The 17,749-nt window shown below is 37.8% G+C and overlaps 1 protein-coding gene and 1 pseudogene across 1 annotated transcript in view; one reads left to right on the plus strand and one right to left on the minus strand.

Annotated features, from left to right (window-relative positions):
• Window positions 1–330: 330 nt before the first annotated feature.
• On the plus strand, window positions 331–4,147 carry LOC107718908 (39S ribosomal protein L45, mitochondrial-like; annotated as a pseudogene).
• Window positions 4,148–6,554: 2,407 nt separating this feature from the next.
• The window catches only part of LOC107718864 (probable G-protein coupled receptor 179), a 15,330-nt gene continuing 4,135 nt past the window's right edge, over window positions 6,555–17,749 (minus strand). The window contains exons 3-11 of the mRNA XM_016526098.1: window positions 16,028–16,124; window positions 15,138–15,337; window positions 14,838–14,906; window positions 13,738–13,847; window positions 13,160–13,398; window positions 11,885–12,023; window positions 11,702–11,804; window positions 11,058–11,207; window positions 6,555–10,446 (exon numbers count right to left, since the gene is read on the minus strand). Of these exons, the coding sequence (XP_016381584.1) occupies window positions 6,961–10,446; window positions 11,058–11,207; window positions 11,702–11,804; window positions 11,885–12,023; window positions 13,160–13,398; window positions 13,738–13,847; window positions 14,838–14,906; window positions 15,138–15,337; window positions 16,028–16,124 (4,593 nt within the window). The 3' untranslated portion in view covers window positions 6,555–6,960. The remainder of the gene's footprint in view (window positions 10,447–11,057; window positions 11,208–11,701; window positions 11,805–11,884; window positions 12,024–13,159; window positions 13,399–13,737; window positions 13,848–14,837; window positions 14,907–15,137; window positions 15,338–16,027; window positions 16,125–17,749) is intronic.

Consider the following 17,749-nt stretch of genomic DNA (forward strand, 5'->3'; position numbering starts at 1 on the left):
GCTGTAAATTGTTTGAGAATATAAAATGATTCATAAAAACTTTAATCCAGCCACGCCCGGTTTCAGAATCAAATCACTGAGGGTGCTCTACTTCTACTTTGACATATTGTATATTTTGGTCCCGTTCCTTGCTATGGTTATCACTGTCAGTCATTCCAATATGGAGAGTGAATCCCGCGGACTGAAAAACAACACGCGAGACGCGACCGTGTGAAAGGGTCAGATACTGTACGGTGTACGGCAGGGGTGTCAAACTCAATTCCTGGAGGGCCGGAGCCCTGCAGAGTTTTGTTGCAACACACACACACACACACACCATGTAGTGTACGAGGTCAGATAGTGTAGTACCTCTCCTCTCCACCGGAGGACAGATTCACACACGTTCGCTGTTTTTCAGTTAAACAGTGAGGCGAGAACATGGCGACTTCCATATGTAGGACGTTGAAATACCTTCAACCGGCAACATGTCTGAATATAAAGGTATGAAATTAAAATTTTACGCCAACAGGGCATCTTTCGCAAATATACAGTGTAAATGTGTGATGTTGCTCGCATAACTTAAGTGAATATGCACCTGCATGCTAAAATGTTATCAACTGGAGACTTCAGTACCTATTATAAATGTTTCAATTATTTTTTTTTTTTTACCTGTTTTTCTACAGAAAAGCAACACTTTTTTTTTTTTTTGGCAAAAGGTCAATATACATTTAATCTACACTAATTTATTGTCAAAACCTCTCACTGAAAATGCAGTGCTCCGCGTCGCTGCTGGACGTGCGGCTGCCGCAGACGGTGTTGCTTCCGATCCGCACAAAGAAGCGCTACTTCATTCCTCCGGCGGTGAATGTGAAACAGAAAACCCAAAGCGAGCAGGAGGATAAAGCCCGGGCTGCGGGTGTGGTGGTCCGGCAGCAGTACATAGAGAGAGCCATCAACATCTCATGCACAGGTACACATGTCAAGTTACTGTCATTGCCTTCACATTTCTATGCAAACTCCTCCAGTACAAAGTCTGGACTCACCTACTCATTCTTTAGTAAGTAATAATACATTTACTTATACTAATAATAAGAATATACTTTTTAAGAAATGTGTACATTGGCACAGTTTACACCAATATCAAACGTTTAACCATAAACCTTCCGATCAAAGTGTTTTTAGGATCACTGTGTGAAACATACACCAAGTTACCGTTCAAAAGATTGGGGTCCGTATGATTTTTATCTATTCATTTTTTTAAAAGAAATTAATACTTTTATTTGACAAGGACACTTTAAATTGATAAAAAGTGACATTAATAAGACATTATGACGTTAAAAAAGACTTCTATTTCAAATCAAAAATCTTAACCCCAAACTTTTGAATGTTAGTACACATTCAGCCAAGGGTGTCCAAACTTCTGTTTTAGTGCATAAAAGTTTGCGATATGCTTAGTATTTTGTTTAGATGCGTCTTCTCCGAAACATTTTGAGTCTTGACTATTGCTCTTTAGATGTTCAGATGATAAATTGTTAAACAAGTGATGTTGGTTTTTCACATTATGGTTAATTTTCATATGTGATCTTCATTTCAGCGGGCATCTTTGATCCGTACGTTCCTCCTGAAGGAGATGCACGCCTCTCCACACTTTCCAAAGAAGGTCTGAAACAGCGCACAGAACAGCTGCGTCAGAGCGCAGCATCACAGCTGGCGTAAGAACCACCGCAGCCCCAGTGACTCTCTATAAACTTCATACTTCAAGTCAAACCCAGCAGCACTATGCTGATGTTATATTGGTGTTTTCTGTTTGACCAGCTTTCGTAAAATAAAGGACCATGACCCTGAGTTCTCCACTAAAGAGTTCCCAGCACTAGCTCAGCAGATCTTCATAGACGCTCATGCAGCACTCACACAGTAAGAAAGAAATCCTATTTTATGCACAACAGTTACTGCCTCAGAGGTTTGCTGTATTTATGTGGTGTTTCTTGTCTTTTCCATTTTTTTTCCACTTATAACATCTGCATTAATAAATAAATAGCATGTGTTTGTGTAAATATCCTCTTTTCCTTCTTCTCAGATTTAGCAAAGAAAAGCTTCATTCTTCGGTGACAGAGAGGTGTTACCCTGTAAGTAAATCTATATCTGAATGAACAATTGAGTAATTCAGTTTATTATTTTATAATATATTATATATATATATATATATATATATATATATTATTTTCAGTTAGTATTTATTTTATATCGTCAGTTTTCATTTTAATTTTAGTTTAAGGCTTTTATGTGCATTACATTCCTTTATTATTTTAATTTCTGTTTTAGTTTTTGTCCCGTTAATACTTCAACTTCCTTTATTTCACTACTTAGTTGCCAAGAACACATTTAATTTTTTTATTTTTAAGTTTAAGTCTAACATTTATGTTTTATTTTATTTCAGCTTTATTTCAGTTAACAAAAATGATTTTTAATAATCAGACTTCTTTAAAAAACATACAAAGAAACAAACTAACTAAAAACAGGTACAAATAGGAGACTTTTAACATATTTCAAAAACAGTCCTCCTGAAAAAAAAAAAAGGAATGAATGAATAAATAAATAAATAAAAATATTAATTTATTTACTCTTAATTTACTCTATTTGACAGACAGACATACTTTATTTATTTAATCATTCATTAATTGATTCATTAAATAAATAAAGTATGTCTGTCTGTCAAATAGACTAATAGCGTAATCAAAAAATGTATCAGACCCACATATAAAGTCAGTTTTTCAAAACAATTGTAAAACTGCACTAGAATTTCATAATAGTTAATGTTTCAGTTGAACCTAATTTTACGCATTACTGTATGCTTAAAAAAACATATTGTTTTGTTGTTGTTGTTAGATATTTACTGGATTTTGCATTTAAACTATTTAGTGTGTTTTGCTCATTTCAAGAGGGGCAGTTTTCCATCACCTGATGTTTATCATTTGAAACGGAAGACTTCACACATCTCAGCTAAGCTCTGGGCTTCAGACATTCTGGACTCTGAACTTCCGCTTCGCATCTGAGAAAGCCAGTCACTTCATCCTCAAAATCAGCACAAGCTGAACTGAGTTGTAATGCAGCCAGACGGTGCATTTGATTAAAGCATGATAAACATTAACATCTTACGTCTGAATAAGCTATATGACCACATGAACTTTAAGAATCATGTAGGCCTACTTTTTTGTTTGTGTTTAGATAAATCGCTCCGAGGGGTTTGACCAAACTGTTAAACTAGGTTATTTACAAATAATCCAAGCACACGATTCATTTCTAATATTTGATTATTATGATTTAGTAGTATTAAATTATAAAGAAATTGCAAGATCCATCTTTGAAATCTGATTGGTTGATAACATTTGACAACGTTTAATTCAGGTGCGAAAAGAATTAATATCTAGCGCATGAGCACAGAGAGATTTGCGAGTGCACAGGACAGTTTGAGTGAGAGGAGAGACACGTTTTAAGTGCGTGCACACTCTCTGGGCAAGAGCAGCGTGTACCTGAGCGTGCGCGTCCGGTTTTGTGCGAGAGCAAAGGAAATCCACGTGCGAGCGGGGAGATTCGCGCTCGCGCATTATATTAATGTGCTTTCGCGCTACAATAATGCGCTCTCGACATTTGTCATTAAAATAACGCCATAGTGAATTAGAATAACAACTGTAAGAGTGTGATTATATGGGAGTACTCAAGAGTTTGGCTTATGATACCAATCCATCTCTCAGACATTGGCAATCTATGACCGCTTTGGCCGGTTGATGCTTGGGGATAAAGATGAGCCCAGGGACGTCCTGGAATACATAGTGCTGGAGAGGCATCTGGTCAACCCCTATGGGTGCTGGAGACTTCATGGCAAGATTGTTCCAGCATGGGCTCCGCCAAAAGATCCAATTATAAAGGTAAAAGCATTTTGATTGTTTCATTAAAATAATACATAGGATAAAGGAGAAAATGTGGAATGTTTTAAGTTTCTTAACATCTGACATCTGAATTCAACAGACTGTTTTGATTCCTGGTCCTAAGATGAAGCCCGAGGAGGAGTTTGAGGATCTGAATTACCAGGTACCAAAGCCAACGGCACTGCAGTGGCACAAGTAATTCTGAATGTGGTGCCTTACTCCATCCAACACAGGTCCACTCTGTACAGACTGATTTCAAATAATCAAAATAAATATTGCTGTATTTATTAAAATCTTGGGTTGTTGCTTTTTTTGAAACACATTTGGCTTTAGCAGAGATAAACTCAAGTACTCTCAAATACCTGCACATGCACATATTGACTTGTTACATGCAGTGATCAACATGGTTTTACTTTCATTACACATGAAACTTGATGAAAATCAACACCTTGCAGTTGAAAAGTTTATTTCAGAATGCTCAACTGACATTTTTAGGAATATAAAAATAAACATTGCATTTTTTTACTTTGACAGAAGTTAATGGAAACTTCCTTTGGCTACTGTTGAAAATTGACTGTTAGTTCTTACAAAAATCTTACTTCATACAAAAGCAGTCTTTATTTTCCTGGTTTCAAAAGCTAATGTTGCAAGTACAATCAAAATGACCGAATAACACAAAAACAAACTCTAAATATGGTAGGAATTATAAGTGCAATCTAATGGCCATTACCTGTGCTAATATCTGTAATTATTTTTAGAAAAAAGCAGCATGTAAATAGGTTGAATTAAACATGTAGACAAAGATTTGTCATTTAGTTTCACATGCTCACATAAGGGGATTTAAAACTTCTATGAAACAGCAATAAGAACATATAATTAATGTTAAAACTAATCACCTTTAATCATCATATTTTCTTATAGATCAAGAGTACTTTGCCCTAGAACAAGATTAGATTTTTGTCACACTTTACTGTCCATGTTATTGTGTAATTTCACATAGCATAATGTAAATTGCTATCCTTTTTTAAAAGGAAATACCATGGTGCTACTCTGTAGATTTGTATATTGTTAACTTGTTTTGTTATGCCCTATGAATGCCTTATTTGAGAATTTTAATACAAGCGAAACCTATAACATGCTACAAATGCTGTTTAATCTGGTATGTTTGTCTAGACCATTTGAGTAGGGACAGAGACTATAGAGCATTTTAACATGTACAGTGTTTAAGAGTAGCAACGTGTGTGTGTGTGTGTGTGTACAGGTATATATGGTTTATGAGGACACAAATGTGTATAATGACATAGGTACTACAACGTAAACATGGTTTATGAGGACACTTTCTGTGTCCACATAAAACAAAAGGCTTAAAAAACATACAAAACGGTGTTTTATGAAATTCAAAAATTGCCAGCAGTTTCCTGTGAGGGGTAGGTTTAGGTGTAGGGCAATAGAAAATACAGTCTGTACAGTATAAAAACCATTATGCCTATGGAGAGTCCCTGTAAACCACAAATACAAGTGTGTGTGTGTGTATTACGCCATCCAGGACAGCTTGTCTCTTAAAGGGGACATCGGATGCTTATTTTCCACAAGTTGGTATGATTCTTTAGGGTCTTCATGAAATGTCTGTAACATACTTTGGTTAAAATTCCTCAATAGTCTTGTAAAACAACACCCTTTTTACCTTGTCAAAAACAGCTCTGTTCACAGCGACCCATTTCGGTGCATGTCTCTTTAAATGATAATGAGCTACTGCTCACCCCGCCCCTCTCTTCCGTTTTTTGTGTATTCGGTGGCGCATCACCATCAAAAACAAAAACGAATCCACTCTGTCCTCAGTGGCTCTGATGTCGGGAGAAAATGAAGACTCTTATGTTCACTTTTACATCCAACTACAAAACTCCTTTATTGCTTACAAGGCCTGTCGCTACAGCTGCTCGAGCGCTGAGAAAACGGCAGAGAGCGTACAACTGGCTGAGGGTGGAGATATGCTAATAGATAATGAGGAGTTACGTCACAATGTTTTCACTTCGCATTGCATTTCGGGAAGGCGTCGCCATATTAGCAGGATACCTTATCCATTGCCATGTTTTGACAGTGAGACCTAGAGGAACAAAGATATGTATACATAGATGCCTCATTAGCGACTGTTTCTATACGTAAGCCGTCTGCCATATAGGAAGGGTCAACTTGATGTCATTCACCATAGTAATCAATTAATACATGAAGATGCCACAATCCTTACATATCTATGGTTCCGCTCCTCTCTCGCATTCTCACCTGTGAAAGGTTATCCCGTTTCTTTGGGAATTTAAATCCTGGTGGTTTTTACAACCATCGGCTGTGCAGGATTGTGGCATCTTCGAATATTCAATGATTATTATGGTGAATGACATCAAGTTGACTGTTGCAAGATGGCGGACGTGTCTATGTGCTTTGAGCAATCGAATGAGGCATCTACCTATACATATCTATGGAGAGAAAGAGCAACAGAGAGAGAGAGAGCAGCTTGACATTTGTTTGCATTTTTGCAATAAGGCTTAGTCTTTTGGGAGGAAATGGAGAAGGAGAAAACAAAAGGAAAGGGGCTCTATCGGGAGATAGAGAAGCGTTATTTAGAGAAACTGCTTGACATCAATAACAGCAATGTTTTTTGACTGACAATGTGTGAAATCGAACTTTCTAAATGTTCCACCCAGGGTATATTGATGATGCAGGTTTTACTGACAATATAATCTACATAGCCATATAAACACAAATACACACAAAACAATACCAAATTAAACAGGGGGTTTGTGATAATGTAAGGCCAAAAGGCAATATGCACAGGAGAGCAGTCTGTCTTGATATCAGTTTTTAGATATGGTTTAGTAAGCTGAGGAAAGAGAAAGCTGCCATACAGTAGGTGCAATCCTTTCTTAAATAACAGTCTGTGAAGTGTGCTGATGACATTGGAGTGGCATTCTGAATAAAGCTGAAAAGTGTGGCCAGTGATCCATTTTGTCAAAACAAGTCTTTCAAGCTATATAAAGCACAGTGATACTGCCCTCACAGTTCACAAGTCTGGAGGGAAGATGAAGGCCTCTGCAGCAGTTTCTGCATCACCGTCATCTTCCTCTGGTATTGTCTCCTCCCAAGTGAAGACATCTGAATTATCATGCACGGTTATAGATTCTTGTCTGCCCCCTCCCATTTCCCAAGGGCACAATGCATCATGCCAAGCCAAAGGAGGGTTAACTCTCATCTCTTCTGTTGTCTGTGTGCATGTGTCTGAAGGGTGTAACTCACTTCTATCTGGGACAGTTTGACTTGTGCTGCTTTCTGTTGTTAGTGGTGTTCCCATGTCATTTTCTCTGGGACAGACAGAGTCTTGAGCACTGTCTTGCCTTTTCGATGGGACAGCATGAGTGCAGTCTTGTGGCACAGATTGTTTGAGTGATTGTTTTGCCTCCCACGGACAGACATCTGAGTAGACACTTTCTTGTTTTTGCAAGGTCTTCACTGGCACACTTGTCTCCCATGGACAGACATCTGCAAGAACACTATCTTGTTTCTGCAAGGCCTTTGTTGGTTCTCCTGTCTCCCAAGGACAGACATCTACAGAGACACTTTCTTGCTTCTGCAAGGTCTTGACTGGCTCACCTGTCTCCCATGGACAGACATCTGCATGGACACTTTCTTGGTTCTGCAAGGTCTTTACTGGCTCACCTGTTACCCATGGACAAACATCTGCAAGAACACTATCTTGATTCTGCAAGGCCTTTGTTGGCTCTCCTATCTCCCAAGGACAAACATCTACATGGACACTTTCTTGCTTCTGCAAAGTCTTGACTGGCTCACCTGTTTCCCATGGACAGACATCTACATGGACACTTTCTTGCTTCTGCAAGGTCTTGGCTGGCTCACCTGTCTCCCAAGGACAAACATCTACATGGACACTTTCTTGCTTCTGCAAGGTCTTGACTGGCTCACCTGTCTCCCAAGGACAAACATCTACATAGACACTTTCTTGCTTCTGTAAGGTCTTGACTGGCTCACCTGTCTCCCATGGACAGACATCTGCAAGAACACTATCTTGTTTCTGCATTGTTTTTGTTGGTTCTCTTGTCTCCCAAGGACAAATATCTGCACAGATACTTTCTTGTTTCTGCAAAGTCTTGACTGGCTCTCCTGTCTCCGATGGACAAACATCTGCACGAATACTATCTTGTTTCTGCAAGGTCTTGACTGGCTCACCTGTGTCCCATGGACAAATATCGGTACGAACACTTTCTTGTTTCTGCAAGGTCTTTGTTATCTCTTCTGTTTCCCAAGGGCAAACATTTTCATGACCTTCTTGCTTCTGTAAGTTCTTGACTGATTCAATTGTCTCCCATGGACAGACTTCTCCACAGACACTTTCTTGTTTCTGTGTGGTCTTCACAGACTCACTTGTTTCCCATGAACACACATTTACATGAACATTTTCTTGTTTTTGATCTACTTTTATTGGTCCCTTGTTCGTATAACCCTGCCTCTCTTTTGACTTCTCAGAATCCTCTGCTTCCGACGGACAAGCAGTTGCTTTCTTAATCATTGGCTCTTTTAAAGACTGTCTTGTAGCGTCTTTTGTGTTTGGCTCAGACTCCCAAGGACTTGCGTCAGTTACAGGTGGGGGTGGTTCATGAAAATCACTTTCTTCTTGTTTCAGTTTATGACTTGTTTCCTCTGAACCTGCATCTTCCTGAGCAAGTTCTTGGTCTACTGGACTTTGTTTTACATTAACATAAATTACCCTTTCACCAGGTTTTATTGTGTCACTAGGGGTTTTGATCGATCCCTGTCTAACCTGAGAGATATTTGTGTCAAGTACGGAAGAGCATGCTTCAGGCTTCACATTTACCTGCTTCTGGGTGTCTTCAGACATAGGGTCTTCAACATTCGTATTACATATATTGTCTTCAGTGACTCTTGATGGGTCACCATCGGTTTCCCAAGGACAGACATCAGTATGTATGCTCTTGGTTTGCAATTGCTCTACTTCCACAACTTCCCAAAGACACACTTCAGAAATGCTGGTTTGATGAAAAGGTTTTGGGACATCCCATGGACACACTTCTGTATTAGGAACAGCCAATGATGATTTAAGTTGGAACTCAGGGGGGTTGTAGACATCATTACTTACTGTCACAGATAGTACTTGCTTGCCACTGTATTGTCTTTGTAATACACTGTCGTTCACATTCTGCTTCTTGACCTCCAAGATCACCTCCTCTGACTCCCATGGACAGATGTGAACTGGAGCAGTATGTTTGGGGCTCCTTTCAGGAGAATCAGTAGATGGCAGCCGTATTGCTATTTGTTTGACAAGGCAAGGTTTTGTGCCTACGGTAGTCATAGCCCGTCTGTGTGTCTGCGGGGTACGCTTGTCTGAAGCTGCACTGCCTGGGGACAATCTCATGGATGTGGACAGGGTTTTCTGTAGTGTTCCCTCCTTAACATTACTTTCTTGTAGGCTTTTTTCTCTGCTCATACTTATTCCAACTTCCTCAATGCCCTTTGCTGCAAGGAGACTTTGGGTAGTGGAGCGGAAAGAGAGAACCCGAAAGTCCTTTGGCTTGCCAGAGATTGTATGTGGCGACCCTGGAGCACTACAGGAGATCGGAGGCTTAGGTTTTGTGGAATCAACATCTGACTGTATACCATTCCCAATTTCTGTTGCAGGAGGAGTAGGAGGTGGCAAGAATTCCCATGGACAAACATATAACAGCGTTGGTGACGAGGTACCACCAGGTGATTTGGGTTCTTCTTGGTTTGAAATAGAATATGTGACATGTTTTTGATTCTTGTTTGCTGGCAGTTCCTCTGGAACCTCCCACGGGCAGACCTCGGCCTTGTCAAATGACTCTGAGAGCAAGGCACTTGAAGTCTGCCTCTTTATATCAACATCCACAGTTGGCTGGGGCTTTTCTGCTGGGGCAGTTTTGCCAGAAAGTGACACATTTTCAGTGCTCCTACAAGAAGTCACAGAGCGATGGTCATTGCGTTCTATGACACTAAGTGACTTTTGAAACCTGGTGGCCTCTGGAAGTAGAAGGTTAGTGTCTACCGATAGATTGTGGGCACTGGCAGACTTGCAGACCAGCAGTGTTGCATTGATGGATCCTGAGTCAGAATGCAGTGAAACCCTTTTCTCAGTGCTTCTTATGGAGGAGTTTAATAGGGAGACCTCTCGTTCTGGGGTACAATCATAGGCACTATGGGACTTCTGTAGCTTGGGAGAGGGCTGCATTAAAGTTTCAGTCATCTTGTTAATGCTTGTGGTTTGATGACTTTTGTAATAAGATCCTGATCGGGTTATAGTTCCTATTGCAGCATTGACATCCTTATCTTCACGACTGCATTGCCTGCTTAAACTTTCTGGGATCTCACTGATCCGTTTTATAAGGGACCGCCCAATACTGAGGCGAGAGCTGCGCTTCTTTGGAAGGTGGGGATTACTGTTTGCCATCCTCTTGGTCTTGTGGACTTCCAGCTGAGAATACAGTTTCTTCAGCTCATCCTGGTGCAGAGGAGAAAAAGGGTTTCAGTTGAGGAAAGTTGGAGGGAGCAATACAGTGGGATGGTTTTTGTGATGGTATGTCCAACACATGATGTTCAAAAGGCACCAAGTTAGAGGGAAATATTTAAAAAGAGGGCAAATAAAGGCAGAGGAGGAGGAGAAGGCTAACATCGGTATTAATTCTGTAATTCTTCTGAAGTTGATTTTTAATAATAAAATTGCTCAGGACATGTTGGCTCATGGGGAACCAGGTTAGAGTCTAACCTGGGTCATGTCCCAATCCCATTCCCCCTCTCTCTCACCACTTGCTACAGTCTTTCCCATAAAATGAAGGCAAAAAGCTAAATTATATAAGTTATATTGCAGAGACCTAGCTCCATTTATCTTGTCATTATTTTGTTATGTTTAGTTAATGTTTATGAAAGGTTATATTGGAGTTTAGACTTAGTTTATATTAGTTCATTTACTAATTTATTGTGAATGAAAAGGTCAAATTAATGCTTTTTATTTAATTCATAAGTATACATTGTCAGTATACAGTGTGTGTGATTTTCGTAATATGGAAGTGTGAGCATGTGTTAGTAGGGCTGCTGCGGGGCAAGGTGTTTTACCCGAATGTCATCAGCATCCAGGCTGTGGTCACTCCAGCAGTTAGAGTTGAAACTACTGTTGAGGTAAGAACATGAGCGTCGCAAGTCCACCTCATCCTCATATACCTCTGCAGCTATTTCCTCTTGGCCAGGCCGTGACATGTGGAGAAACTGCAACAGACACCAATGCTGATTTTTACTTGGAACAGCCTACATAACATAAATGTGAGAAATGTGGGCCCTACAATCTGATGCAACTTTAAGTTTATCAGAAAGTACTTGATAAATAGATAGAGGCTGCATCCATTTTGAATACTTATGCTATTTATTGAAAATATGTATGTATGTAATATTTATGTATGTACTCTGATAGAAATGTACATACTTTTGAGTGTTTCATAAAGCTTCAAATTTGTGTTCCTTTTCAAAATGTCAAAATCCTTTGGTTAACTATTTGCAATATACTATCATTTAATTCTAATCTGGCATGATATTTAGGACATTATAGAATGTGAAGTAGGACGCAGGAGGTGTTTAATGTGTTATTTAGACACCTAACTTTATGCCAGTACTTATTCACCTACTGCAATTGGATGTCATTGAAAAGGCTAAAATAAAAAAAAGGTTAAAATAACATTGCAATATTAAACAATGATAGACAGTACCTTAGGTACAAAAAGCAGGCCGACTGTTACTGTAATTGTTACATGCGTGTGAGTGAAGAACAGCAAGAGCATCCAGTCAGGGTGAATTGATGGTCTAGCGAATCTGAAAGTGACAAGGACAAAGAAGTCAATAGAACAGCCTCTTATGATTAGTTTTGAATCAGAACAACTTTATTCCCCCACCTGAGAAGATGAAACACTGAGGAGAGCAGTAGCTCATTATGGATAGCGATGCTCATGTAACGTGGTTCATGAAATGCTGAAGGTACCGTCTTCACTGCACTGCACAGGAAACTGCCCCAGCACAGAAATAACAGCTCCGCTGACAGAGAAAAAACAACTATTTTTTTAACTTTAAAGGTTTTATTTGACACATACACAAATGTACACATAAGGAAGTTAAATGTTTTGTCATTTCTTTGTCCTTTTTATGAGGAAAAAAAGTGCAAAAACAATGATTTTTTTTTTTCGTTTGTATTTTTTACAACATAAATATCAAGTTTTCTTAAGGTTACTCCATTTGATATGAACTAATGTTGCTTTTTTTAAGATAAAAATATATAATTTATAAAATAAAAGACTAGCCTTGGCATGGTTATGAGGGTTAATAGAAGTTCTCTCTGTGATATAATTTCCTGTTTTATGGTTTTCTTGTCACACGAAAATAGTTTTGATTTTGTACATGGCAAGTTTTTCCCAACAATAGTTTTTAAATGAGATTTTTTTAAATTTGATAAATAAATAATCAATTAATTACTTAAAATTAAGATCTCCAGACAGTTACACCAGCTGTAACTTTGAGCCCTACAAAAATATTGAAATGATTTTAACGTAGACATTTAAAAAACATTCATCATCGAAGAGATGTGTTTAAGTTATTGACTATTTTATATGATTGTGTTTTTGAAAAATCGAACACATCCAGACTAAACACATAAGTATCACATAATTTACCCTTGACAAAATCAAAGATAAAGTTATTTATGAACAACATAAATATGAGTTACAAATCAAGACAAGAAGGAAGAAAATATACAGTGTTAAGTACTATAGGCTAGTCGTGTCACAGTAAATGCAAGGTTTGTTGTGTAAGCTGTCTTTGGTTCTGAATGTGCCGGAATGATTGTGTAAATCTATTTTATCTCCTGGTGTCATTTCAGGTCAGTCCCTCATTTACTTAGTCTAATTTATTACATTATAGCAGTAACATTATTATTATTTATTGTGGTATGTTATTAGTATGGTAGGTAGTGGTTAATGCTGAATCATATCAAATGACAACAGTTAACAGTGTTCAAATCATCAGCTAAATGCTTCAAAGAACATTAAATTATCCAGGACCATTCATCCTTTCATTTGTCTGATCTACTAATGTGCCCCAATTTCAATTAATCTCTCTGCCAGACACGCAAGAAAACCAATGGACTACTTCCACCAGTCAAAAATGACATCACTCACCCACAGCCATCATGTAGTCCCACCGGTCCAGGTCGCACACATTGAAGCCTTGTCCTTCTGAGGTGGTGGAAATGATCAGCAGTGGAACATTCCGGTCTCGGTTCTGCAGGACGCCCACGGTCCACGCACACAGGAACCAGCTGACAGTAAGCACTATAACTCCCAGCATCCTCAGCACACCTGTGGTAGTAATGTATGGCACTCTCTGGGCCGTACGTGACAGGAACACCCTCAGAACCCTGGAAGCACACGTAACCGTGTAGGCTGATTCATTATGGGAGTTTAATTAGGTTGCTTTTTTCCCCCCAACAGATTATAGAATTCTAGGTGCAGTCAAATTTTCCATAATTTAAAAAAAAGAAAACATAAAATAAGTGAACTCATTTGTAGCCTAATAAAATCTTCTTTATTTTACATGGAATGGGTCAACTCATGGAGGAATATTATGAAATATTATATACAATTACTGAGTGAATCTTTAAATGCTATGAGAATAGCGTCTTATTATGCAACATTTCATCTGAGAGATGTGCAAGGGAATTGGAAGGGAAGGCTGGCAGGACTGAAGTGCTACACACCGGTACATCTTGAGCATCAGAGTTCCGTAAACAATGGCGAAGCCAAGCAGACGGACCCAACGGAGTAGAATACACCGGAAAGTGCTGGGTTTGAAGTATAAAATGAAGACCTGAAAACACAGTCAAGAACAGTCAAAGAAGGAGCTGAAATTATTGGTGAAAGGTATAAAATTCTTATAAAATAATAATAATTCTCTCATTATATTATTAAACATGTCATTTTCTTGACAACATGAAGATAATTAAATGATCGAATGCTATGTGTGAACTACACTAAGTTTGGGGTCATTTTTAATGTTTTTGAAAGACGTCTCTTATGCTCACCAAGGCTGCATGTATTTGATCAAAAATGCAGTAAAAACAGTAATATTGTGAAATATTATTACAATTTAAAATAACTGTTTTCCAGTTTAATATATTTTAAAATGTAATTTATTCCTGTGATGCAAAGCTGAATTTTCAGCATCATTACTCCAGTCTTCAGTGACACATGATCCTTCAGAAATCATTCTAATATGCTGATTTACTGCTCTAGAAAAGTTTCTTCTTATTATTAATATTGAAAACAGTTGTGCTTAATATTTTGGTGGAAACCAAAATATTAAGCACAACTGTTTTCAATATTAATAAGAAGAAGAATGTGACATTTTTTGGAATTCTTTGAATAGAAAGAGAAGGAACAGCATTTATTTGAAATAGAAATCATTTAAAACATTATAAATGTGATCAAATTTACATCTTTGCTAAATAAGCATCTTTGCTAAATAAGTCTTACTAAGTAAACTTCTTACTGACCCAAACTTTTAGCAATTGCCTAGTTTTGAATGTTATTAATTATTAGAGAAGGCACTATTGTCTTAAATGTGTGATTTGCGGCATTAGCATAATAACCTCACTTATATCCTAATTCACATTTGGAGCATAATTACTAATATAGTTAATTTGTTAGATGTTATTTTGTTATTGCAGTTGGTTAACTCTCTAGTAACCATAAAGTGTGTAATTTCTTGATCATTTTCTGCCTCCTAAGTGCGACCCGGCCATGATGATTTCAACTGTAGTCCAATAATCTGAAAAGAAGATTTGAATCCCACACTCACTGGGAAGTAAAGCAACAGAGAGCCACACAGGATCATCTCCAGCAGCAAAAGCCCAGATGATCGGATCCGCTGAGAGATAGAAAGATGGAGAGAAGAAAATTGTGAGAAGTGGAGAGGGGAAGCCGAGGTGAAATTACTGAAGCTGTCAAGCATGCATGAAGTTTTTGCACCTGTGGGACCTGTTTGAGAGTGTGTTTGAAATCACATAGCAAGATATACCATGAAATGTAAGATATATATATATATATATATATATATATATAGCCTATTTGCTTAATAAATCGAGTGCTAAAAACTTACCTTGGTTCTCCTGCACTGATATGCCACCAGCATGCTGATAAGAACAAGGACTATGAAGAGGCCTTGCACAGCCAGGACGCCCGTCCTCAGGAGCCAGTCTTCCTGCACCCAACACGGGGCTCCATCCTCGCACTTGTCACAGCCGGGCCAACAGGGCAGACACACAGGGACCTCTGGGTAACAAGCTCGGGTACCATTCCCTGTAACACCATATATCATAATTTTTTTATCTTAATAATAATATATATTTTTAAAATCCTTAATATAAAAACATTTTAAATTAATTAAAATTTTAAATAAAATAATAATAATATATTTAAATAAATAAATAGAAGCTGAACTTCACAGGCAGTGATTGCCATGCAGTTTTTGATTTTAATTTAATATTTAACATTACATTTTAAATGAATACTTTCACCTATAATAATAATAAGAATGCTTAATTATGAAATTATGAGTAAAATAGTTTAACCATTAGTTTAAGCATTAATAATTCACTTATTGTCACTCGTCCCAGAGAAAACAGGGAAAAAAATTGCGTACAAAAATATGTCAAAGCTAATGTTTTACTGCCTTTCTACTATAACTTTGACTCTTGCCCAATCATTAATAATAAATAAACAAATAAAATCTAAATTGCAGCTGAACTTGACAGTCAGTGATAGCAATGTATTTGTTGATTTTAATTTTAATTTTTAACATTTAATTTTAAACATAAACTTTCACCTATAGTAATCATACAGCTTAATTATCAAAACTACAAATAACTTAAGTTTAAACATTATTTCAGATACTATCATATGGCATCATGTTAGTTATATATTAACAAATAAAATAAGACTGAATGCTGTTTCTGTGCGATTGATTTTTGATTGTTTCAAGATTCTTACTTTTGTTTTCTATGTCTGGATTTGGACTGTAGTAGCCCTTTTTACATCGGCAGCAGTACTGACCCATCCGGAAGCCCTGTTGTGGGATGGACTCACACTGAGAGGATGAGAAAGAAAGAGACATGAAGTCATGAGTCTGCTCAGCTGTTTACCTTGAGCGGTAACTTAAAGGGGTCATATGATGCGATTTCAATTTTTCCTTTCTCTTTGAAGTGTTACAAGCTCTTGCTGCATAAAGAAGATCTGTAAAGTTGCAAAGACTAAAGTCTCAAATCCAAAGAGATATTCTTTATAAAAGTTAAGAGTCAACCACGCCTACCTAAAATGGCTCGTTCTAACACGCCCCCACATACCTACGTCACGATGTGGGAAGATTTGCATAACACCGCCCAAATGTTCACGCAAAGAAAGAAGACGTAACTTTTATTCTCGCTGTAGTATTGTTGACACTGCCGCCATGTCCTGAAGACGCTGTGTGCTTCGTTGTGAAAGCGAAACTACTTTGTTTGGCCTTCCAAAAGAGGACGATATCCGCTTCGTCATCCCTAGAGCTGATCCGTGCTGGTCGCGGAGGAAATACAACAACTTTGCGCTGTGGATCACCGGATCGGCTTTCACCATGGACGAAGCGGAGTCCAGCCCGGGGTCATCACATGTGGTTATCACAGTTCGGAATTGTGAATTCAGGAATTCGGCCAATCACAATGCACTTGATAGCTGGCCAATCAGAGCACACCTCGCTTTTTCAGACCGATGAGCTTTGTAAAAATCGACGCGTTTCAGAAAGGCGGGGCATAGAGGAGAAACAATAATGTACAGTATGTGGAAAATAATGTGTTTTTTTTACTTTAAACCGCATAAACACATTTCACTACACCAAATACACAAAATAATGTTATTTTTAGCAACATCATATGACCCCTTTAAGTAAATGCCTTGCTCTCAGGAAGGGGAAATCAACCCTGATGTTTCTGCCAGCAATTGTGTTTGATTGTGTTCTCTCTGCTTTCTGCCATTAATTGCATGTGCAGTCTCTCATCAGCGGTTTATCTGTGAGAGTCGGCTGACCCACACATCAGACTCACTCTTGAGTTAATCTAAGCTAAATCCTAAATGGAGGGGTAATACCTCTATTGACAGAGCTTTATCTTTTTATTCAGGGAAATCCAGCACTGTTCACATACTACATTTATGTTATATTCTTTATGTAATTTTACCATTATTTAATCAGGCGAGTGACTTAAGAACAAGAATCTTATTTATAATAGGATATTATTCTCGTGAAGAGGAGCAATTAGGAATCAATTTAAATATATGTATCTTTTCAGTCTCTATTTGTTAAAATCATTTTGTTGATTCTTAAAAAGGAGTAATATTTTGCATATATGCACATTTTACAGTGACTGACTCGTGGAAATTTGTTGAAATTGTTTAGACTTTCTTATTAATTTAAAATTGTTTAAAAAATAGTTCACCCAAAAATGAACATTCTTGTCATAATGTCCTCAACACCAAGTTGTTCCAAACAACTTGTATGAGTTTCTTTCTTCTGTTGAACATAAAAGAAGATATTTTGAAGAATTTGATAACCAAACAGTTGCTGGTCCCCATTGACTTGGGCAAAAAAACTATGGAAGTCAATGGGAATCAACAACTGTTTGGTTACTAACAATTCTTCAAAATATCTTCTTTTATGTTCAACAGAAGAAAGAAACTCATACA

This window comes from Sinocyclocheilus rhinocerous, unplaced genomic scaffold (assembly GCF_001515625.1).
Source record: "Sinocyclocheilus rhinocerous isolate Xijiao unplaced genomic scaffold, SAMN03320098_v1.1 scaffold1595, whole genome shotgun sequence".
Classification (NCBI taxonomy): Eukaryota; Metazoa; Chordata; class Actinopteri; order Cypriniformes; family Cyprinidae; genus Sinocyclocheilus; species Sinocyclocheilus rhinocerous.